At 39.7% G+C, this 25546-nt stretch overlaps 2 protein-coding genes across 4 annotated transcripts in view; one reads left to right on the forward strand and one right to left on the reverse strand.

Annotated features, from left to right (window-relative positions):
- Positions 1 to 266: 266 nt before the first annotated feature.
- On the reverse strand, positions 267 to 20897 carry st14 (ST14 transmembrane serine protease matriptase). Of its 2 annotated transcripts, none has more exons than XM_053327514.1 (19): positions 20817 to 20897; positions 13855 to 13999; positions 13060 to 13220; positions 11762 to 11832; positions 11106 to 11278; positions 10353 to 10388; positions 9640 to 9865; positions 8191 to 8330; positions 7929 to 8032; positions 7405 to 7514; positions 6806 to 6936; positions 6244 to 6348; positions 5487 to 5594; positions 4840 to 4953; positions 4118 to 4237; positions 3468 to 3648; positions 1265 to 1533; positions 570 to 706; positions 267 to 431 (listed from the first exon to the last, which is right to left on the reverse strand). In XM_053327514.1, the coding sequence occupies exons 1-19, from the start codon at positions 20841 to 20843 to the stop codon at positions 270 to 272; spliced, it is 2520 nt and encodes an 839-aa protein (XP_053183489.1). In that variant the 5' UTR covers positions 20844 to 20897; the 3' UTR covers positions 267 to 269. The 2 variants fall into 2 exon arrangements, with proteins under 2 accessions (XP_053183489.1, XP_053183488.1); XM_053327513.1 differs by having other exon boundaries at positions 9640 to 9868.
- Positions 20898 to 23278: 2381 nt separating this feature from the next.
- Positions 23279 to 25546, forward strand: part of aplp1 (amyloid beta (A4) precursor-like protein 1) — a 34866-nt gene continuing 32598 nt past the window's right edge. The window contains exon 1 of one of the 2 annotated variants that reach the window (XM_053327518.1): positions 23279 to 23563. In XM_053327518.1, coding sequence (XP_053183493.1) covers positions 23498 to 23563 — 66 coding nt within the window. In that variant the 5' untranslated portion in view covers positions 23279 to 23497. The remainder of the gene's footprint in view (positions 23564 to 25546) is intronic. The other variant, XM_053327517.1, reaches the window with a different exon arrangement.

Raw genomic sequence — 25546 nt, forward strand, 5'->3', positions numbered from 1 at the left:
AAATTAACTGCCGTCCAAAAACATAAAGACATATCACCTTTTAAGAAATACATAATACTAAGTTAAAGGATTTCACTTTTTCTTTGCACTAAACAACAAATTAAAATTTAAAAAAAGCAAAGTGAAACATGACATTATTGATGTGGGTAAAAGACAATACATCCTGGAGAGACTTGTCCTTGATCAGACTCAAATGTTCCATCTCCATGTTTTTTAGCACTGTGACGCTGTTCCCCGCTCTGCATACCACACTGTTCCTCACAGCATCCTCAAACACCTGTCTCCTTCTTGATCCACTCTCTGAACTTGGTGACGCGGGAGTAGACACCGGGCTTGTTGCGACGAGCACAACCCTCACCCCAACTCACAATGCCGGCCTGGAACCACTTCCCACTCTCCTCAAAACACACCAGGGGGCCACCGGAGTCTCCCTGGTGAACATGGTCAAGGAAGAATGGTTATTAGACTGGGTTTGAAAGTGAAAGCACGATTATTACATGGTGTGAAAACCTATCTATAAGCCCTTTGTGCTTTTATTCTTCTATTGAGGACATGTTGCATGTTCTCACCTGGCATGCATCAACTCCTCCTGCCAAAAATCCGCTGCAGAGCATCCTGGAGGTGACCTGGCCCTCCATAACCGTGTTACACACTGTGTCATTGATGATTTTCAGTGAAGCTTTTTGCAGAATCTGTGCCTTTTGACCTAAAGGAGCAGGACAAAGGGGTCAGCACTCTGCCACGTGTTCATCACTAACATCAAAGGTGTTAATGGGCTGGATTAGTGTTAGCTAATGAAGGTTTAAGAGGCTTCCCACGAGAGCCGATGTCTGTCTTGATATATGAATATGGAAGAAGGCTTAATGGAATAGAGCAGATTAGAAAAAGATGAAAGAAAAGGGATGGAGGGTTGAGCGGAAGAGAAGTATGTCATGATGAGAGAGATAAAGAAATGGGAGGGATATTAAAGGAAAGGAAGACGACAGAATAAAATAAGAAAGATGAAGGGAAGAAGGAGGAAGCAGGCAGGGAAAGAAGATGAAGGACAGAGATGAATAGCTCATTGTGAGAAGGATGGGGGAGGAGCGTGACGTCTTAATTTTGATGCAAGTTGGATATGCAAAGCGGAAAAACACAATTGTAGAGTGGGTCAACCATAATTGATGAATAACAGCTTTAGAATTTGTATAATAATCAGTTACAATAAATAAAAAAATAAAAAAAGACAACAGTTCTTCCAGAATCACAAATGCATGCATGATACCTCCTTCTCGGAGTGTGCCCCAGCCAGTGACCCAGCAGACCATGCCTGCAGGGAAGACGTGAGAGGAAGAGGGTAGGCAGATGGGTTGGATGGTGTTAGTGAACTTTAGCGGCTGGGAGAGCTCCAGTAGTGCAATGTCATAGTCAAAGTTCATGCGGTTGTAATCCGGGTGGCTGATGATCTTCTTTACTGGGAGGCGTTGTACATCTTCCTGCTTGTACTGGTCCTGCATGCCACTGTAGGTTTGCCAGTTGCTTGCAATATGGTTCCTGTGGTAGCATACATAGCATCAGGGGGCAAAGGTTAAGCTTCTTCACATGCGTGAACCAGAATGGAGGAATGCAATATGATCACTTGTGCTCCACTTGTGATCCAAAACCAATAGCCATGCAACATATGCTTTTTTTCTAGGTTATAATGTTCATATTTTGACGAAACTATGTTAGAGAGGTGATGTTTCAACCCAACCCAGAAAACCCATTCCAAAAAGAAAAAAAGGTTACTTTCTCTTTAACAGTCTCGACAAAACTGGACTTCATAAACACAAAAGGTAGCTACACTATTAAAGATTTGTCTTCTTTTTTCTTTTTCTTTTTTTTTTACGGTAAAGAACTGACAGAAAGGTTGCTGTTTTTATAAATATTACTCTCTACAACATACTGCCAAAAGGGTTGCAGTTTATTACTGTTCATTACACCACTCGACACACTACTGTGTAACTGGCTACTAGCAGTGAGGACTACAGTGAGTTTTGTTAGATTTTTTTAAATGTTTGTGAGAAACTGACTGATTGGGCAACTTTGTCTGTCGTCTGTGACAGGACTTTGTCCTGTCCTGCTGGGGTGTCTCTTTCAGTTTATTCTTATGAAACACACAGAAAACAAAAAAGTGTGTTCAGAGAGGGAGTGGAAAAACATTTAATTTATTATTAATTTTCAATACTTAATTTATATAGCTCATCCATTGTTAAGTGTTGCATCCATCCAGGAATGGATCACTTAAGAACCAAATTGGGGATTATGCTGTAAATTGCAGATGTATTTCAAATAGGCCACTATAGTACGATTTCAAAACTTAATTCAAGTCCAATGTTTTTCACATTTCATTGGAATAAAACAAGAAAACAATTTGAACAAAAACTCCAAAAAACATCATGATTGGTTAATAAATCAGAAATAATCTCAAACAAAAAATCAACATTCTATTAAAATAGCTTATTTTGTTTGATGTGATCAATTAGCATGGTGCTATATCATTGTAAGGGCATATAGCACAATTCAAGTTAATTAGAGATTTATGTATTTCCTATGCTACCAAGCAAAGCAAAATGTATCTCACCTACTGATTCGCTGGATGGAGATGGGTGAAAAATCATATTTGACAGTCTAGGCAGACGCTTGCAAACTCTTAACTGTTGTTTGTGTTCTCAAATTGCAGCGCAAAATGATATGAAGTACTGTTTTTTTTCCTCCGAGCAATTAACACAGTAAAATACTGTTATCTTTTTTCTGAGCCATTGAATCAACCTAATTTTACAGTAATACTACAGTAGTACTGCACTTAAAGTTAACATGATTGTATTGTCTACATTTTGATGTGAAATAACAGCAACTTCTAGTATTTGCATTCATGATATTGTCTCTGCCCCCATACAAGAATAAGACAATTACATGCTAGGTGTTGTTGTCAGGAAGCTATAAAGTTGCTTCCATTAGTAGTCAGGAAAATGCTTACATATTAAATAGTGGCATTTTATATAGCAAATATCACCACCAACTGTGAATCTGTAAAAATGAAAACACTTCCTGCTCAATCACAGTAGAAGTGTTTTAGGTCCAACAGCATGGTTAGTGCTCCACCTACAGGGTGCTCTGATAAATACAGGTCAATGCTTTCATAGATGAGATGTAAATTTAGCCCCCCCAGGATTTTTTTGAATTAACTGTATCATCAGGGGCCCATTTTCTGACTGATTTGTAAATAGATGATTTTCTGTTGTGCACAGTATTAGTTTTACTCTGACAGAATGTGAATATTGCATAATGAGATCAAATAAAATGTTAAAAAATGTGATGAATAAAATATAAGGGAGACAATAACAGTTCATACACCAAAATACATGAGGGAGAATCTGTTTCATATCATATATAGTCCTGCTGTGCACATGTGTGTCAGTGATATGAATCTTAAGGCTGTGACTTACGCTTGGTCGTGGGTGACAAAGCAGTGGGCCGCTGAAAGGAGCCACTTTTCTGAGAGGATTGAGGCACCACAAACATGCCCATATGTCAGGAAGTGAAGGCTGACCTGCCAGGGCCATTCTCCGAGGTCAGCATTCTGCCCTCCTACGATGCGGTTCAGCTTATAGGGCCTGGTGCCACAATCTGTCATTGTACAAAAAATGTAATGAGAGAGAAGTGGGGATAGATGGCAAGTGCAAAATACTAGGTGATTCTGGCATGACTGATTAGAGGGAAAAATCAGAAAATTAGATTAAGTTGACTTGAAGCCAACATGGCGCCAGCCTTGGCTGTGAATGCTACAATGACTATCTGGAATCCTAATAAGGCACACTGGCATATTAGCTGATCAAAAAAAGGGAAAAAAACACAACACAGTCACACCCTGAGGCTTAACAACAAAAACTTCAGAGATGACAAGAGATGCTTTCAAAGAAGAATTAAATAAATAAAGTAGTCAAGGCCTGAGGGTTTTTTCTGACAGACAAACCAACAGACGGCTCAACCGAGCTCTTCTATGATCCAGTTTGAATGGCAGTGAAGAGATTAGATCCACTCTCAGCTGGCGTAAATTTTTCAAAAGCTGAATTTTGCAAGGAAAAACATTTCTTACTACAGGTAGCCTCATCTGATTTGTCAGAGCAGTCGTTGACGTGGTCACATTCTGCGTTCACCTTGTTGACACAGTCACCGTTGTTACACTTGAAGCTGAAGTCAGAGCAGATGCCCGGCGCTATAGTGGGGTGGAGACAGGTCCCAAAATCAAAACACATACCGTATTTCAATCAAAGTGTTAGAGCATTGCTAAGTTTAACCAGTAAAACACTATGCAATCAGCAAAGCTTCAAAGTGAGGCTTGAATGCACAATGCATAGTGATTGAGGAGCAGATTGCATTGATTGGGTGTATTGATTGGGGTTGAGGTCTAATATCCCTCTTTATTCACAGAAGTGAAAATCAAAAGGAAATGCAAGAGTACCCCTGTGTGTGTGTGTGTGTGTGTGTGTGTGTGTGTGTGTGTGTGTGTGTGTGTGTGTGTGTGTGTGTGTGTGTGTGTGTGTGTGTGTGTGTGTGAGACACTGAGTGAGTGAGTGAATGAAAGGGAAATTGATAAAAAAAAAGTGAAGTAGTGTGTAGGAGGAAATAAAAGAAAGAGTGAGAAGTGAAAAACTGCATCAAATGGAGTCTTCACTGCAGCATTTTTGCAAAGAAACTCTACTCTGCTGTGAATGAAGATTAATTGCTTAATGGTTTGTGTAACATGCTTATAAATCATTCTGGTGGGGATTTTCAAATGCACAACTGACTGGGAAGAGAATAAGCAATGCCACTTACAGGTTTTACAAGAGGCTTCATCACTTCCATCTTCACAGTCCTTCTTATTGTTACACACAACATCCTGAGGCAGACAAACCCCATTCCCACAGCGCCACTCGTTCTCATCACAACCTGGAAGCAAAGGAACACATAGATTAAGAATTTACAAGAAAATAAAGATGAAAACTTGAGTACAGAGCGGACAAGCCAGTATGCTTCAAAAGGACATTAGTGGTGCAGCCACGGTGGACATTACCATCTGTCTCTGTTCTTCTTGCATGTATTACACATGATTAAGCATTTGGATGGATGTTGAGCAAATTGGGAAAGGTTTCAAACAAACTCCATCACTGATAAAATAATGACTGCACAGAGCCCAGGAGTGAGTAGCCACAGTATTATCCCCTAAAAAGTGCTTTCAGGAACAGGACCACACCACAAGTGCTCAGCCTACGGACATTCTTCTAAAAATACTACCTAGACCTAGACTTCCTCTTCCACTGTTGGATTCTAACCCCCACCCCCCCTTGCTGCCCGGGTGCTTCATATAAGCCTCCCTACAATGCATTGAGCAAACTCATCAAATAGAAGAACTATGCTTTTTCGTAATAAATTGTTGAAGCGCATCTTGTTGTTGGTGTGGTCCTCGCTAGTGAAATACTTACTGCACAGTTTCTCATCGCTGCCGTCTCCGCAATCGTTGACACGATCACACACCCACATTCTCGGTTTGCACAGGCCATTTGTACAAGAAAACTGGTCCTTCTCACACTCTGAAACAGAAATTATATGTACTGAACAATGGAACTGAAGATGGAAATTGTTATGAAAAGGGATGGAAAGTAATGGCTCAAACATTAAAGATATAGTGAAACATTTTTGGGAAATATACTTATTCACTGAAATAGATGAGAACACCACTCTGAGGTCTGTATGATAGATATGAAGCTACAGCCAGCAGCTGCAGACTGCAAACAGCTGGAAAACAGTCTGAGTCTGTCTGAATTTACAAAACCTGCCTATAAGCACCTTAAGAGCTAATAACACATTCATTATATCTCATTGATTAAATTTGTACAAAACCCAAAGAGTAAAAAAGTTATGGTTTTACAGGAGTTAGGTACTGGACTATTCCTTGGTTGGGTGCAGTCTTGTCATCACCGTTACCTTTGGACAGTATTAAACAAGCTGTTTCCCTCTGTTTCAGTCATTATGCTAAGTTGAGCTAGCCAGGTGCTCGCCATATCTTTATATTTAAGAGGCACATATTGATGAGTGGTTTCAAACTCAGTAAGAAAACTATTTTTGTAATTCCAACAAAGTCAAATTATTTCTTTCCAGACCTGAAAGGAGGATAAAGGAAAGAGATTAAGAAATGAGGAAAGACAGGAAAAGTGTGGTTGGGTCAAGGGGGAAACTTACTGCACTTCATCTCGTCGCTCATATCTCCGCAGTCATTCCAGCCATCACATTTCAGTTCTTTCCCGATGCAGATACCGGAGTTGCAGGCAAACTTGTTGGGACAAGCTGCATACAGAAGACACAAAAGAGAGAAAAACAGAGAAAATGACTATGATGACAAATTAAGCAAAAGCAAGTGACAGTGTATGTTCACAACATCCATCGTGGAGCCGTGTCGCCAGCTCTTGTCTCTGTTGATCAGAGCAATTATAAATCCATTTCAGTCAAACTAGGAGACACCATAAAGAGCAGAGGGTATTGAAAGTGGAGTGCTGCTGACTGACAGTGGCAAATAAAATGGACCCAATAAACAAGCTCTCCGGTGATTAGTCTAGCTCTTCAGTTTCACTGCCATAGTCTCTAAGCCTTTATCACAAACAGCTCTATTCAACTGTCAGTCAGCCACCGTCTCTCAACACCACTCTGTAATGGCAGACTATGTATGTCACTGTCTCATCTCAATATTTCAACCATGTTGCCAAGTGCCATGTAAATGTGGGTGCAAGACCGACTTTTAACTCACGGTCTGTGGGATCGTAGGCACTGTATTCAGCTCTGAAGCCTTTGTCAGTGTAGGACTCATCAGAGTGGAAGATCACATCTAGGACGTTGGTCTGACTAGTCAAAGCCAAAGAGGACATCTCTCCACAATACCTGGTATAAAAAACAATGCTTAGGGAAAATCTGGTTTATTACAACTTGGGTCATATTTTCTTTTAATTTTGGCCATCAACTATGGGTTATAATTAAAATGTCCTCAACAAAGTTACAGCTGACATCTGGAAACATTGCAATGGTTCAGTCAGACTATCAGACAGATTCTCAAAAATGTGTCAATTTAGCCAGGTAGAATCACTGTATCTGTAGGTAAACTGAGAGTGAGTGCACCCAAAATGTCAGTAATAATCCCTAAATGCACAGGAAAACTGTGTGCACAACTGTAGCTAGAACAGTCAAGGATGTCTGTTTGTAAACTGTGATGTACTGTATATCTGGTGGTATCATTTACTGATCAAAGAAATGATGCAAAAAATTTGGTTGTATTAAGCTGTAATTATCCTCTCATACTCACAATCACAGATAAGTAAAACAAGCATGCATTTAAATGAGTTCAAATCTTACTTGATGCCCATAACCTCCACATAGTCTTTGTGACACACACGGATATCCACCTGAGGCTCTTTCATGCGGAACATGGTGAACCTCACCCGCACCTTTTTGCCAGCAGGGACCTACAGTGTAGAGGCAGAAGTGATTGGTTCATTACAACCTTATTTACCATGCATGTCACTCTTCCACCTACACACACAAGCCCATATACACATAGATATCTATCTGTATCCCTTGTAAATGCCAGCATAGAAGATGCAACACAGCAAAACAGGCAGTGTGTGCACACACATACACTACATACAATGCACCAGCAAACAGAACCAACACACAAAACACTGCAGCACAGCTATAGCCGCAGCAGCAACAGCCATCTGACAGATGAAGATAGAAGAGGTACTGAACAGCTTGGCTTTGATAGTGCTGCCTCAGCGTTCCTCCTGTGGCAGGCTAAGAGTGGTGGAGGGAGAGGAGGAGGTGGGTGAGGGGGGTTTCAGGTAGAGGAGGGGGGCTGGAAGAGGAGCACTGTAGCAAACCTTAATAGTCCACTTGCAGTCCATGGCAGGGGGATAGAAGCTGGGGTGAAGTGGGGAACTGATGACTCCTGTACCATTAGTGAGGACGCCACCACAGGTTTTTACTGAAAAGAATGTGTCATATTAACAACAACATAATACATTTGTAATGGGACTAAGTACAAATACAACTAAAATAAACATAGGTGAACTTGTTTAGATATAGTCCAGAATGCTGCAGGTGAATGGATGTTATAGTTGCTGTGAATGTGAACTTGATTACCTTGACCTTTGGGGATGGCTTTATACTTGGCCTGAAAGCCAGGTCGCTGGACATCAGTGTCAGTAATCATGTTGATGAGCATGATGTTTCCAGACGACATCACTTCCAGAGGATTGGAGGGGGGCCTCTGACCACACTTCCTGTGGGAAGAGAAGTAGTAGCTAGATCATGCAATTACAGAATCAGAAACCAGTGTTTTAGAGGACTATGTGTGCCCGTGCCCGTGTGTGTGTGTGTGTGTAGCAAATACAATCATGATGCATAAGCTGAATGTCTGATGCCTTTACTGAATGGAGTTTCACTCTCCTAATCAAAATACTGCAACACTTATCAAATTCATATACAGCTGTAAATCTTTGTAGTTGAAAGCACTAAAACATCAATTGCTTTAAAATGTTTTGGGAAAATTATTTAAAAAGAAATCAATAGATAAGCAGTGAGAGGTAGAGGAGGTAAATAAATAAAGGATAGAAATTGCTTAGGCAGAGTTTCAAAGTCAAACATTAGGTACAGTTTCAGCACTGCTGGCGGCAGAGCAATGCAGGTGTGAATGACGCTGTGAGAGCAGCAATGCATCTACCTCCAGTAGAATAATGACATTATAGAGTATTATATTATAGCTCTCATAAACCCCATGTCACCTTGGATAAAGCTGATCGCTCAATAGCATTATAACATTTTTATGCATTGCTTGGTAACACATATTTGTTTGGCAATGGTTTCTGAGTTTAAAATTGCTTGCAGCTACAACTGATGTGGCATTCAGGAGCCTCTAAGTCAGTCTCATAGCCTTCCCCCATAGACAAAGTGAAATTACAGCGTTGTAGTAGGATTCAGGTTGGCACCCTTCATAGATTTGAAAGGAAAGGTCTTTTTGAGCCAACTCAGTCTCACTGAGGTCTCAAAAGTTAACAATAAAATGGGACATGCAGCACTAGAGGCTTCAGGGCCAAAAAGTTGTAATCACAAATCCAGTAAAAGGAATGAAGTGGAACATGTTTTCCACCCACATCAAAACAGCTTTTATTCCTAAATCCCTCTGCAATATTTCAGTCAAATACAAAGTGATTCCTAGTGGTTGTCCTATGGGAATTAGAACTATATTTCCCCTCTCTCTGATCTTCAAGGCTAAATAAATGAGACAAATTTTGGTTGAGCCCTATCAAACAAACCCTTCTACCGAGGTTTAAGGCAAAATCAGAATGTGATGTGTGTCACAATTTGAAGTACTGTTAGCACAAAAATGAGTCAATTTACTTGTTTTCATCTAAATAAAATTCCTCTTGGGGGAGGCATTACTGCATAGAACACTGCACTGCATATCACTAGTAAACAGTGAAATGGGAAAGCTTAACTCCAACTAACTACCAGTATGACTTTATACCAAAGCCAACACATTTTCCATCAGTGCGCCTGAGCCCTTTGGACATTCCCAGCCATGTGACTTACTCTGTGATGGCCTGAGAATCATCTGGACTCAAAGAATCATAGATGGAGACAAAGTCATCAGAGCAGTCATCCTCAATGTGGAAGAAAGGAAAACTGAGAGAAATGACGTGGTTCTCTGCTGCTCGGATCTGCCATTGGCACCGGGACTTTGGGGGATAGCCAGTTGGGTACCCGGGAGATGAAAATTCAGACGCCGTTTCTTTAGCCTCTAGACGATGGAAACACCCTACTGGAAATAACAACATTGGTCATATGCAACAGTGATTTACAGCTGGTAAATTAAGATTGGATCATACACATGTACTATATCTTAAGATATGCTGCTTTTTAACTGCTTTCTCTTGGAATCAATTTTCAATTATGCAAATATCAGGTCCGAACACTATGTGATCACAAGTGCTTCCATCCTTTATGTTAGAATGGATGAATGTAAAGATAGATTAATGTAAGGATGGTACAGCTGCTATACTAATGAAATGTAATGTGGTCTAATCTTCCTAAAGATATGAATCACCAGACAGTGTCAAACAGACGTGTCAGGCATAGTGACTGACTAGCCTTGGCCTGATGCAGGGTTCTCAATCTCTGACTAGAGCAGCACATGTACAGTACAGCCAGGCCAGCCATTCGTTACAGACTGGCAGGAGGGTGAGCATCTAGCCAGCTGGAAAATTACAGCTGCAAATGATTGAAATGGGACACGCTGTACTCACCGGCTCTGGGGTCCCTGGCCATGCGAGGATCGGTGGCTGAAGACAGAGAGAGAGAGGAAGAGAGAGTGGCAGAGAAATCGGAGGAAAGGTAAGAATGGGTCACCAAAGTTGGGAGGCTGATAGAATTTGATGCATGAGCCTAAAATATTTGGGTTGCACATTTTCTGTTCCATTTCCCTGTGGTTAAAGGAACTGGTGATGGTGTGTAGCTCTTTCTGCTCCATCTCACCTTGCCCTACAGCAGCAACCCATACATCTCTGTCTAACTATCTGGGACAGCAACATCAAATCATACCCACAGAAATCATTTTAAAGAGGGCCAAAAACCACTGAGTCACATGGCTAGCTCCTGGCTGGTGGCCAAGATGTGGACAAATGCAATGTGAATGCTGAGAAGACAGAAGGAAGAAAAATGGCTGTCTCAAGCCAGGCCAGGACCCAGCTAATATCATTAGAGGATCCAAACAGCATAAAATGTGCAATCTCAGATGCAGCACAAGCAGAGAGGTCTGGCTTATCTGTTATCATCTTATCAGCACAACTCAGAGGGTGCTTCTATAATACAAATAGAAAGCATACAGAATACCAATGCTGATAGGAGATGACAATGACCTTATTCAGATCTATATGCACAGTGTTTTCTCTTTGCTGATTGTTAAATGTCAATCTGGAGCCGGCTGCAGCAAAGACCCAGTTTCCCCCCTTCTTTTGTCCCTTGGTGTGACCCTTTCTTCTGGTCCTGATGGTACCTACATGAGGCAGTGACTTCGCTGATCTTGATATTTTTCTTGCTCCTCATGCTGCGCTGCTCCTTAATGCCATGCTCCAATGTCTCTAACACCCGCTCTTCGGAGAACTCCGGCAAGATATCCAGGTCATCGACTGGAATATCAAACTGAGACCAATAGTAGGCAATCACACCCTCACTACGACAAGCAGAGATGAGGAACAGAGAGGGAGGGTAGGAAGGAAGAGTATAGAGAGACCATTCAGCAACATGCTTCAATGTTCAAGAGGAGGCAAATTAGTGGAACATGGATGATTTATATCTACTGTAAATAGGAAGCCAAATTAAATAAAAACGAAATCAGTCAGAGAGAAATCCTGCTAATTTTGCCATTTAGCATTTGCTGCATGCTCTGTTCGCACCCTGTGTGTAGTACAGTATGACTACACAGGGTGGAAACAGTAGTGTTGTACTATTACTACATCACAGCTGAGTGTGATCAACAGACCACACCAAACCTTGATTTTTCTGTTGTCATATATGCGGCACACTTGAAACTCTGAGCCCACAAAGCAAAGGTCAGTGGAATCAAGTCTATTCCTTTATACAAAATGTAGTGTGGATATTAAGTTTTCATAAGCATTACAGTAGTATACAAAAAAATACTAACTACTAAAAGTACCTGAATGCAGTGATGACAGACTTGCTGTAGTATTTTTCGAGGAATGAATCTGTCTTGAAGATGTCCCCCAGCTGTGAAGAGAAAATTATTATTTTTTTACTGAACAGATCATGTACAGGATTTCTTGCTTGTCTGCCTAAAGACAATGTACAAATTAGCATGTTAACATAAAAACTGCCTTCCATGAAAAGCACACAACAATGTGATTCTCATTAACTGTCTTGCCTTCAGCTGCAGTGAGTGCCGAACTGTATCAGGCAAGGCTGCAGCCACACTTTGAGGTCTTAAATGCATGCCACCATTATATATTATGCATGTACAGCATAAGCTAACCTCAGAGAGCTCTTTGTGAGAAGAAAAACTGCAATGGCTGTAGTGTGTAGACTGCTAAGAGAAAGTCAGAGCATCTGAGTACTGGTTGTGTCCCTCAAGGTAACATTAAAAAGGGGAGAGAACTAGTTTTCACAAAAGCAGACAGTGATATTGAGGGAGAAAAAGATGGTTGTCTGCAGGATAAAAAAAGTATATTATTGAAAAATAAAATATCAAGACTAGGTGGAATATTACAATTCCTAAAGTGCTAGTCAGCAACATCAGATATGAACCCATTGCCATTTTCTTAATGTATCAAGAGGAGATAAAATACAGTTATACAATTTTCAAGGACTAGAGACGTGGTGCTAAAGACGTGGCACTGTAAAGCTGTGATTTAACCTCTAAGGCTCACTGATAGCTTTGGCCCAAAATGATTTACTTGAAGCAATACAAGTTTCACCTGTCATATAAGCATCAACCTAAATCTGAAATTAATCTTTAAAAGTTGAAAGCGAGTGCAAACCCAGAACATCATAAAGCTTTTCTCCCAATCATCTAATACTGCAGTCGACCATTAACACTCTAATCTTCACCCAATTCCTTAACTTCAGTACCTTCTCACCGAGAAAGTGAGTGCTTGATGGGGTTTGAGCGGGGTTCTGTACTATCAGCATGTGCTTAAGTGGTGCTACAAACATGTCCACTGCCTCCAATAATGGTAGAAGCTGTTGAGACACTTATTAAGGGAATGTGCAGTGTTTTATTCCCCTCAGGCAAATGTGCTTTTAGCTGTTTCTGTGCACTGGTAGGGGCAGAGTAAAGCACATTTCCATAATGCCAAACAACATCCACAACTTATCCTTAGAGAGGAGAACTGATTGTAATGCTTTGCTCAAAATAGTTCACAATAAACAATCGAACATAATAGACCATGGAAAGGGAACAAAAGTAGGAAAGTCATCTTTTTTGGGTGTCAAACTCACTGTTGCCTGCAGGTCCTCTGCCAAATCCTTGAAATCGTTGCTGTTGGTGTCCTCCAGCTTCTGATTATATGGCACATTAGCCAGCTTCATATGGCCACTGTACACCTGTATTGATGGGCTGAGCTTCTTACTGATGGTGCCTTCTGAATCAGCGTCTTTAACTTGAAGGAGAGAGGCAGAGAAAAGTGTTTGATCAACGAAACGTTATAAAATAGCTGCCTCTGATGAAAGCGGGGACTTGGGGTTTTTAAAAAGGCCTTGAAACACAATTTTGAGGTCGTATAGCACAATCTCATATTGAGAAGACAGTTTGGCTTTCAGAGCAATTAAAACACACCAGTTGAATCAAGACACTGTTTATCAAGACTTCAGAGGCCTTTTTGTCAGACTCCATATGTGTAAATGACAAGGAAGCTGTGCCATGGGCTCTGTGACTTTTTTTTTCCTCCTTTGCATTATTAAAAGGAGCAAGTCAGAGCTGTCAAGTACGGTAACACTAATGGGAAATTTAAATGTCCAAACAAGCCACTCTTACAGGCAAATATCAAAGAACTGTGCCTTCACAGCAAGTGTAAATGATCCACTTTACAGTTTCTGATGTTAGGCCTGCCTTGGCAGTGACTGATGTTAGCAACGTAAACACTCCAAATATCTAATTTACTTATATTTATTTTATGCAAGACATTTTTTTCTTTCTTTTTAATTTACCCAAACATATAAAAGCATGGAACTGTATTCCAAGTCTCTATACTGGATGATATAATGCAGGAAAGCTTTCAACTACAGTACACTCACAGACAAACAGCCAGATGAGGAGCGCTGCAACAGCCGCAAGGATGAGTAGCGCCACAAGAACCCCGACCGTGATGCCAACCTTCCCCTTTGATGTTTTCTCTTTGCTGGTTAAGAAGTCGATCCGCTCATGGTTGTCATTGCGTCCCTGATGCAGAAAAAAACATATAAACAACAAACAGAGCAAGTGTGTCATTTTGCTTTATTTTTTTATTTACTTTGATTACTCCGAGGTGTTTACCCAAAACTTAAGATGGATCCACAAATTATCCTACAAGGACTGGTTCATCAACAACAGTTTAACGGATTCTGTGCAAAGTTTTTGATCCTCATTCCATGTAAATAAATACTGTTGGGTGGTTCAGTGTTTTAATTATATTAATGCAAACATTATACATGAATAAACAAGCTGTTGAATGACAGGATAATGAACTAGATGAGGTCCTAATTGAGCATTTATATTACATTTTGGAATGGGAAGAGAGTTGGGATTTTCTATAACAACCTGTAAATATACTAATCCCATAACAGAAATGATATACCACGGTTCCTCACACTGGTTTAAAGTTTAGGAGGAAAAATCCTTTGACAAGCTAATGAAGAAACCGATTCAGCATAATTGAGGAAGACAGGTTGGACAAGTTTGTACTTGAGGAGGAGAAAATGGGGTAAAAAAGGGGACAAACGTAAACAAGAATAGTTTAACTATTTAAAGGAAATAAACTAATGAACTATGACACTATCAAGAAAAAAGTTATGAGAACCTCCTCAAAATGCTTTCATAGAGGGATGAGCCCAAACAAGCATATGTCTGCAGGACAGGTGAAACCTGTTTAGTAATATTCCCATACTCCCACCACACATGCATTCAGACATGGCATGATCAATAAGGGATACCTTGTACATATTATGGATATGATGCTGTAGGCTGTGTGTGTGTGTGTGTGTGTGTGTGTGTGTGTGTGTGTGTGTGTGTGTGTGTGTGTGTGTCTGTCGATACAGTGTATGTGTCTATTGTTGAGCCATCTCAAGTGGGCGGATTGAGAGAAAAGGTTTCAGGCTGTTTAGTAATCAACACACAATGAATTCAGTGCCTGTAGCCCATGAGTGAATAAGCCCAAGTGCCATTAGGGATGGAGAATCACTTTGGTATTAAATCAATTTGTCAGATGTGCTGCCCCTTAAGATGGGGGCTCAATTACATGAGTCTAGATGATAACTCATGGCAATTAAGGCCTATTCTTATCCGGCCCGGGATTCTACACATGCTTTCTAATTGGAATCTCTAACAGCAATCATGGGCCAGAATGAGGGGAATCATTAGAGATGGGGTCAGTAAGTGCTCCGGGGTCTCTCTCTATCAGTCAGCCTGATCACAGCCTAATAAAACCATTACATACTCTTCATCATATCCCATTCGTCACTCTTAGAAAGAAATACTATTCCTTTATTTAACTATGTGTAGAACCTTTTTAAAACGGCATCTCAATGCGCTATCCTATTATTAAACAAAAAAGGATTTCAACACTGAACCCTGAATGAAAAAAATGGCACAAAATGCTGATGCAAATCCAAAGAAGCATTAATGTTTGACAAGAAAACACCCTGAAAAATAGATGCCAAGTTAGGTGGAGTCACATGGAAGTGAGTGACGACTGTGTGGTGGGTTGCTACAGAGTACTGTATTTCTGAGTCGTCTAACCAGTGTGACAGGTGGAAACAAGTTGACACTGCTGTGAGGTGTGGTTTAGAAAAAAAAAAGCAGCTTAACCACAAGCTTAGCTGTTTTAGTTTAATTTCACGCTACACCTTATCAACAACCAATTACTTTTACTAATACAGATTTCTTTCTATGGTGAAGCAGAAATATTAAGTACTGTACAAAGGCATAACTTTGAGGTATTTAACATGAACATTTCTGTTTACTCGCACAACAGAATACAATGTTTTTCCAGATTAAACCTTCAATAACGGTTGTAGTTTTACATTAACTCAAGTGAAGGACTTAAGTGCCTTTTCTGCCAATGATTCATCCAAATTCACCATGTTGACCTGAAGTTTCATTGCTAAAATCAACCATCGATATATGTAATGCTACAAAGCACAGGGCTGCAAAAACCTTTAACAGCCTGGAGCCCAAACAATATTCATCATGTGGATTATTTTCAGTTTCAGTTTTCATTTTACCAACATTAGATGTTAGAAGAAGAAAAAAGGAAGGAAGGAAGATTAAATGAGTGGCTATGAAAACAAATTGTGAAGTGTGATTATAGGTCAACATACATAAATGTTATAATATAATCTGTAATATAGCAATGCAATATTTCATGTTATGAAGTGCTGTGTAACAGTGGCCTTAAATTAAACCCTCTCTTGGCTGCTGACAGATAACCAGATTTGTCTCAACAGAAACTACAGAGGACGAAGCAGTGTCAGTGTCAGTTAGTTTACTTACATTCCCAAAACTATAACTGTATCTGATTTCCGTGTATGTCTTACATTTGACACTTTTATTACTTCATCTTTGCCTTATTATCTCCTGAGCTGTCTTGCTTCTGTTGACTTGGGGAGGCTATGGACTCCCAAGTGCTTCCTCCAACAGACAAAGATTTATATATCTTTATATATTTTAGCCACCTGTAAACCCTGTAATGCCTTTTTTAGTCTTCTCTTTTCTAAATTCTTTGAATGACATCAACTGAACCTAATTTCTCTAATGTACCAAGTGTTAATTCTAACCATGACAGAGGCAGTTGAAACTTTACCTGCAGTCAAACTGAGGGCGTGAACCCCTCCCCTCCCCCTTCCCCTCCCCCTCCCCCCCTCTCTCTCTAAACAAGACATTTTACATTTTGACATTTCACAGTAGGAAAAGCACAGGTCACAGGTGTGAATAATAAAATCAATGATGGATGAGTGATTAATTCCATTTGGGCCCTTTGTTAGTATAGTTCATGCTGACTCACACCTGTGACTTACTGGGACACTTGCACAAAATGGAGATGCCAATTAGTAAGACCTGTTTCTACTATGACAAACCAAAATGTCTGCATTCAAAAGGACCATGTGGTTTTCAACCTCCTATCTCCCCCATTTATGTGCAGCAGCAACACCATTGTTGATTTTCTGTCACCTAGTCTTAACTGTGTGAGAACTAGGAACTGCAATTAATTTCATTATTGATTAATCACTTTGTCCAGAAAATTGTCCATCAGTGTTTCTTAGAACTGTCTTCAAATGCCTTATTTTATATAATATAAGTCTAAAGGTATTCAGTTTACTATCACATATGACAAAAGCTTTAAATCCTCACTTTCAGGAAGCTGCAACCCCTATTTTTAAATATTACTGAAACAATTGCTCGATTATCAAAAAGAGTTGCCAACTTGTTTTTTGTCAATTAAATTGATTAACTGTTGCAGTTCTAATGTGAACAGCATATAACCATGCAATCCTTTCTCCACTGAACTAAGGTTCGTAATGTATTGAATTCCTTGAAGCCACTAAAGTAGTTTGACAACATGCTTGGAATATTTCCCAGATCAAAAAGTAGCCACAAACTGCAATTTCACCATTTTTAAGGCAAAGCAGTCAGCTCTTGGGTGGAGCTTAAAAAAGTTCCTGTTTGACTTCTCTACACACACAAGCACTGATCAGACCTATCTGGACAGATCAGGGAACAATAGGCTGCAACCAAATGACAAACGATAGGTCAGTTAATGCCATTTAGGCTTCAGTCTGCCCTAACACCTACATATAACTTTTAACTGACAACAGCCTTGAGCAAACATTCAGCAGTTATCACTTACACTGCAGCATCAGCCAGGTTGCTGTGTATGATGAAGAGTGGTCCAATAGCCTTGTGACATGCTACCACCTTGCTGCTCAAAGAGGAGATTGGCAGAGGTTTGGGAGGAAATCGGTTGACAAAATCATCCCTTACTGTGTCTTTCTTGCTACAGAAATGAAAAGCAATACTGCTGCTGCTCTTGTACAGAAAAAGCATCCATCAGATTGAGTACACTCCTTGAAATTGGCTAATTTTACGCAAATTCTGCACCCATGGACACAGACAGTGGCTAAGGGCTGGAGAACCCTGATAAAGACCAAAGCCTGAATGGAACAGAACACAACTGAATGCAGTTTACACACTGTTAAAGATTAAACTTGTCCCCTGTATTGCCAATTGTGCATTTTAATGTATCATTCTAGAGTCAATAATAACAGAAGTGACAGGAACATTCACATCACTTCTACTGCTCAGTTTTAACACGACTGTCCTGGAAATGTAGACTGAAATGCAACAGAAAAGGAAAAATGGCCTTGCCTGAAGAATTATTTACTGACTACTCTACTGAGTCACCACATAAACAGAGAACAGACTGACTACATTAATCACAGTATCCCCATCTGATGTAATAAATAAGACTGACCTCATTGTTTGTGAGTAATCAAACATTCACAAAGGAAGATTTTTACTAAGCTTCACTTGTTGCTACTTATGCAATGTAAAACAAGTATCTGTCTAAGCCTTTAAGTGAAAAATACCAAGGTGTGGCATGGCAGCTTTGAAGTCTGTTTATTTTACCATTTGGTAAGTGGGTTGATGACTGTTAAGTTACATTTAAATTAGTTTTTTGTTCTTTCAGTGGGAAAGATATTTATGATATACACTAACAGGGTTGCAATCAGGGGCGATTCCAGGATCAGACCTTTAGGGGGGGCCCAGCTCCTAATGAGAATTTGACATTCAATGCCCTGCAAATGTTCAACCCCCCTGCTAAATTACTAATTTCAGCGTATAATATAAATTACAACAGGAAATATTAATACATAGTAGAGTGGGCCACTATAATGTGTAATAATAATGGCTCAGAATAATCAATCACAGATTTCTACAGAGAGGACCCTAAGATAGTTAATGAACCCCGAGAGAAAGACAATATTAATGACAGAACTATCCAAAGTACATTAAACCTGTTCAAATAAAACCATTTGAACCTGTAGCATAAATGTTTGTCCCATCTCTAACAGACAGGCTTGCAAAATAATTAAAGTTGTATAAAATCATCTTTAAGAAAACCTAGAAAAATACAATAATAATTTATTCATTTTTAGGGGTGCTAAAATCAAATTTAGTGGTGCTTGAGCACCTCTAAAAAGGGTGTAAAATCACCACTGGTTGCAATTAACAATTATTTTCATTCTCAACAATCAATGAACTGTTTGGTCTTTATAATGTCAGAAAATAGTTTTAAAAAAACAACAACAACAAAAAAAACAAAGCCCATAACTGTCTCCAAGTAAGGAAGAGGATTAGGGCCACTGTGGGGAAAAAAAGTGAGTTCTGACTTTTTTTAATTCTGAGAAAAAAAGTCAGATTTCTGAGTTTAAAGTCATTCTGAGTCAGAATTCTGACTTTAAACTCCCACAGTGGCCCTAATCCTCTTCCGTATCCAAGAGCACAAGATGACACCTTAATAACGTCTTGTTTTGTCCACAACAGTCCACAACCCAAAGACAATCAGTTTCCTATCATAGAAACCTAAGGAAACTAGAAAATATTCACATTTGAGATGATAGAATTAGAGAATGTTTTCCCTAAAAATGAACTCAAAACAACTGATCAATTATCAGAATATTTGGCAATTAACAACTATTATTTCTTGGGAATATCAAAGACCTCTTCGAAAAATAACTAAAATTCTGAAAAAAAGGAAAATAACAGCACATTTTTGTTTGCCATTTCCTACCTACATCCTGTACTGGTATTTCATCAAGTGTTACCAAAGAGACCCAGAATACTGAAGTCTCAAACAAGACTGAATTATGTTGTAATAAGAACTGTATGGATATTAACACAATGTATGCATGCTCCAGGATACTCTGGCTTATGGTTTGTTCAAAATAAGCTCTTGGCAGTTTCACACTCTATTACAACTTAAAATACAATTCTGCTCAACTATTACATTACAAAATGGCATAATTTATTGTAAAATTGAAACAGGTGAAATGCCGTCAGGTTAAAATCACTATGAATCACTGTAGCAACTTGTAGATGGCTTTTATTTCCATTTCTATGATCCGAGTCTGAATATCTGCCAGCAGGTGTAGTAGCCTACTCATGCAGCACCACGCCCTTTTGTATGAGGGGCTGACTTGAAATGAGAAACCACTGTAAATGAATACCTCAACAGTTTCTGTCAAACACACAAGCGGTTCTAAGAATAGTCTAAATGTGACTCAGCTGAAATGTGTAATGAAAAAGGAACTTGGTATTTGCCAAACTCCAAAACATGACTTTGAACAAACAGAACCAGGAGTACCAATACCAACTATTACTACTAAAAGAGAAAGCTTGGGTTAGGCTTTCTAGGCCTCCTGTCCTGCATGAAACAACAACTGATAGTATCTCACCAGATCCAGTTCACAGGCTTTGAAATGATGAGAGATCTAATATAAATAGTAGTTAATACACCTTTAATCTCAATATGTCAATATCTTTAGAAACCCTGATCATATCTTAAGTACTTCCACTTCAGCACATATTTTTAAAGAAAACATCAATGTGAAGTCAGCATATAAAAGTTTCCTTATCTACTTATGTCAATTCAAAGAAATGACTTTATTTGGGGCCTACAGAGTAATGGTGTTATTTTCCCTCACTCATGGTGACAGCAAATTCAAAAACCTTTAAGGTCACTCATGATAACCTGGCCAAAATGGAAACACCACAGAGAATAGAACCCACCACATTTCTATCGTTGAATTAATCATTCATTCAAATATCATCGATGATGATTTCACTAAAGGGCCCATTAATTCTCAAATAAAGACCTAAACAATATAGTAAAATCCTTTAAGTGAATATGTAATAAAAACTATCTCTCTGTGGGAGATAACGAGCATTGTTTGCTTTTACTAACTTGACGTGAAAGCAGCTGTGTGAAACTAACGAAACTTACGTCGTATTCATATCTGGCGGAACACATCTTCAGAAACTCTTTTCCTGGAGTCCAACAGGATCCCAGACAATTCCGTACCTGGTTTCTTCTCCCCCCCTTTTGAGTGTTTAAAGTTACAAACCCTCAATCTGTAACTTTAGTGTTTGGAAGCAATAAAAACAGTATTTGCAGGCGTCTAAGTTGAATCCGAGTGTCTCTTCCTGTATTGTCGCGCGCTAGGAATGCCGAAAACACCTGAAACGGACCTATGCCTGACGCACCTTTGCAACAGGCCACGCCCCCAAAATACCTGCAGCTGCTGCGTTGTAGCCGTCAGTGGGTAAAAACCACGCTGCTTCCCATATTATAGCCTACACATTACATTGTACTTTAAATTGTCCATATATCAACGTTTTTTAACAACCACCTGCTTCTTCACCTTTTGGAAATTATTCTTCTTCTGAGAGGTTTTACAGCAGTTGGCATCCCTGATGTTGCTTTACTGCCACCCTCAGATTTTATTCTCCCCTAGTGTCCATTCATTTTATGTATAGCTGTCTTTCCAGTCCAGTCGTCCTGAAAAAACAACCTAAATAAACCATTCCTCCCTTCCCAGAGTCAAATATACTTTTAACGTCTACCCGTCCTATTTCCCCCAACTGTGTCATAATTTCCAGCATGTTATATGCAAAGACCATGTTTCCCTGTGATTAAATGTGAATGTAATGAATGTAAATGTCTGTGTCTAATTCTCACCCTGCTTATTATTACTTGCTCTTCTACTTCTTAACAGACTGTTTTGTATTGAGTGTAGATGAGCGTTATCCCAATGCAGTTGTCACTGTTGAATTACCTTTCTCCACACTTTCCGTTTGGGGATTATAGTAGCTGCAGGTATGCACTAAGGGGGAAGTTCATTTCTCCATTTTCTTACCACGTGTTCCCCCTGCTGACTAAATGTGGATGTTGCTGCCAAACATGCTGAAAAACAGCTTCTCATGTGAAATGCAGTTTGATATGTAAGCAATAAGGTAAATGCAGAAGAAAATGCTGGAGTTATATCCTCTCATAAAGTCTTTTATCATCCTGTATTCAACCTAATTTATGTGGACTTTGTTTAGAAAACTTACAAAATGTAGCCTGTAAATAAGTATAAAATGTAGGCTATTTACTTTAGCCTCTATACTGCATATTATAAATAACCTACTGTACAATGCAATGCAATACAACAGCACAAACTATAGAAATGGAGCTGAGTCAACACTTCTGTTTTATATTGCATAAAGGTAGTATTTATTGACTGTATTTGAGGAAGAGGGAGAGAACAAGAGTTTCTATATTTGTACATTAATTCATCTGCTTTTTTAGTGGTTCCAACCCATTTTAAAGAAGCATGTATCTACTTATGGCTATCACTACACGCTAAGTCAATCTACTGCATATAAAATAATTTGATCAGGTGATGGCCTTAGTGTGGATTTGAGTCTTGCTCAAGTAAACCATAGAGGGATAGTTATCCATTATGTGTCTAATTAGTCCAAAATGTATTCTTCAGCATGACAATGACCCCAAACAAAAAGCCAAGGTCATAATCCAGCAAATACGCCCTTTAGGGCCTGTGTGGAGCAACTGCAGGCAAAAAATTGAGCCAGGCAGGCCACAATAAGCCATTATCAGTGTGAAATGAGGAGCATGTGTGGGCGCCACACTATGGAGCCCAGGTGATGTGTGTATGGTGGTGTGAGTATCCCACTGTGGCCCTGCAGCATGCCCACTGTGAGCTACACCTAAGTGGGCTAACCCACAGTGGGCACCACACTCAGGCTACTATATAGTTATACTGGGGTCCCATGGTGTGGGGCCCACAAGTACCCTTCATTTCTTGCTGGTAACAGGGCCCACAGTGGGCTGCCATAAGGGACCCTAAAGCAGCATGTTTAATCAACTATCTTCAGTGACAAAAAGAGCAAGAAGTCCTACAACAGATGGCATGGTCCCCTCAGAGCCCTGATTTCAACATCACTGAGTCATGGTGATTACAGGCAGAGATAATACATTAGTGTGCTATTCCAACGATTTGGGTGAGCAAGTTTGCAAACACTTAGAACGATTTGAAATGATAATGTTATAGGTGACACTTTTTTGGAGGTGGACCACTGTCTCTGAGTGATTCAGTATTGAATATTGATTCAGTATTGTGATATTACATTAAAATGTGTAATGTGCATCCTTTGAGTTAAAAACTGTCCATCATTCAGTCAATATGTTCAGTGTTCAGCAGCCTCTTAAATCTACAAACTGAATAAATAATGTCAATTCTATTTTGGGTTGGATTCTCCCGTTAAACTGACATATTGGAAATCAGTGGGCAAACTCCATGTCATGTCGTATTTTCAACACATCACCACCAGATGTCTCTCTTCACTAAGCCATGGCCAGGACACCTTGAGTAAAGCCTGTGATAAACACCCGCAGAAACAGGGCTTGGTTCTGTCAGACTTCATCCACATAAAAGCCCAGGCTGCCATTGGTGAGCCCGTTGGAAAGAGCGAACAGGACGCAGACGTAGGAGCTATCGCAGGAAGGCGCCGACAAAACGCAGTGTCCATCACTCCAGCTGATGTAACCAGACAGCGTATGTTGGAGTCAGTTATTTTATAATAGCAACTCGGTCCTAAAAAGATACAAAAGAAGGAGAAAAAATGGGACATTCCGCAATAGCTATATTGATGGCTGTATTGTCCCATTGCGTGTGGGAAAACGTCGAGGTAAGAACCAGACAATTTCAATCTTATATTATGGCGCACTGAAAATGTGTCTATGTTTTGATGATTATCGACGTGACTTTGGGTTTAAATGCAGTATTTTTTGTTAATGTCGACATCATACATACACGCCACGCATGCAGTCGTTCTTATCTTATATTGCTGACACACACCCTTATCTAGGGCAGGTTTAATTTGTAAATGCGTCCCCGAGCACCGTCCTATGTCAACAAGAGTAATAACACACAACGTCCACAAAAATGCAGTGATGGTCAAATTGGTTGAAATGCAAATGCTGTAATAAGATATGAATGGGAGTTCACACACTGGCTATAAATATAACTGGCTACATACATAGGTGGTTTGCAGTGTATGTGGCTCGCTGCGTCAAGCCTGGGCCTATATCTGACATGAAAAAAAATATTATATAGGCCCTTTGCTCTGTGGAGGGATGGAGATGAAATCCCATCTCTTTGCATCCCATCTGGCCTTGTCAGAGGAAGAAATCAGCTCAAATTCGTCCTTTATAGGAGTGGTGCAGCTCTTGAGCAGGATGGATTCATGCATATTCAATTAATGTTCTCTATTGCATTTGGTCTTAATGGAAGAACACTGAATATATAAGAAAAGCCCAGTTCAATTTTACAGTGAGGAGTAGTAAGTAAAGGCACTGTGGCGTATAAACCGTTTTTACTGTCAGATTTTCAGTCAAACATCTTCTTTCAGATTCATTTGATAATGCATGTAAATAAAGTGTTAAAAGCTGCCACAGAGAGGATCATTTTGATTGAACATACAGTCAGTGTGTGTGATACAGTATACTAATGAGAACTCTTGGGTCATCTTATTGGCTTCTGTCTCCATCAATGCTAGAGAAGAGATAGTGAAAGTCTCTTGTACAGATCTACAGATCAATGGGGCTACCAGCTGCTCCTGCCTCCCTCTTGTCTCATCACGACTTACAGCAGGCCCGCAATTTGATTGACTCGACCTTTATATGTCAACAACTATTTTGTCACTCATCATCTCCCCTGTAATAGAACTGAGATGTGCATTCAGTTTGCAGCATTTTCCCTCATGTGTGGGAGCTGGGTGGTATTGAAAGTGCCTGTTAACATGGAGGGGAGAAGGATGAGTCATGATGTCCCAGCTGAAGCTGAGGTTCAGGTCAATCCTCTTTTATGACCTGGAAATGAAGAGTGAATAAAGCTGCTCTTGAACGCTGTTTTGATAGAAAAAAGGATCGCTGGCTGGTTCCGAGTCTCCCCAAGTTTCTAAGAGGATTTGTGAGATGTTTATTTATTAGCCATCTTCCACACTGAGTCTATAACAGTCATAAAGCCTCTCCTTTCATTCTTAAATAATTTCACTTCTGTAAGAGCCTTAGTGGGATTACTGCTATGCTGAGGAGCAGACTTGAGCTTCATACAAGAAGACCTGCCCATGAAGGTTTACGCTGAAGATTATGACACTATGAGAGGGTTGGCTGGCTGGATTACACTGTGGTATTAGTCCCAATAAAACTGTCAGCTTCCCCTAATTTACTCAACTGCAGTACAGCTGAAATGTGTGAATTGGGCAAATTGGTTTGATCTCTTTTATGGTGTAATATTTTAATTTGTTAGTGGATCGGGATAAAGTCTAATCATCACGCTTCCAAATGTAATTGCTTCCAAATAATAGTACTTAATAAATTAGTAAAGGAATAGTGAAACCCAAATACACCTCTTTTTTTTGTTTTTAATTCCCTGCTGAAATAAACATTTAACATGCGTTGGTACTATGATTGGACAGACACATTGTGGTCAAGCTGTCATTTATGTCACATTCAGTAATGGCTTTAAAGGTACCTCAGTTTGAATAGCACTTCTAGTACCTGGCATGGCATCCAAAGCATTTAGCTAATTGACACGCCAAGCTGTTCTCATCCTGACATGAAAGGTCATGCATGAAAAGATGATAGAATCAACCACCTTCATGGGCAGC

Source organism: Scomber japonicus, chromosome 10 (genome assembly GCF_027409825.1).
Source record: "Scomber japonicus isolate fScoJap1 chromosome 10, fScoJap1.pri, whole genome shotgun sequence".
Taxonomy (NCBI): Eukaryota; Metazoa; Chordata; class Actinopteri; order Scombriformes; family Scombridae; genus Scomber; species Scomber japonicus.

Coding starts and splice junctions, on each gene's coding strand:
- st14 (XM_053327513.1), bottom strand. CDS start 20,843: ATGTGTTCCGCCAGATATGAATACGAC. Junction 6,937..7,404: donor GTGGAGGTTATGGGCATCAA/GTAAGATTTGAA, acceptor TTTTTATACCAG/GTATTGTGGAGAGATGTCCT. Junction 4,238..4,839: donor TGAAGCCTCTTGTAAAACCT/GTAAGTGGCATT, acceptor ACCCCACTATAG/CGCCGGGCATCTGCTCTGAC.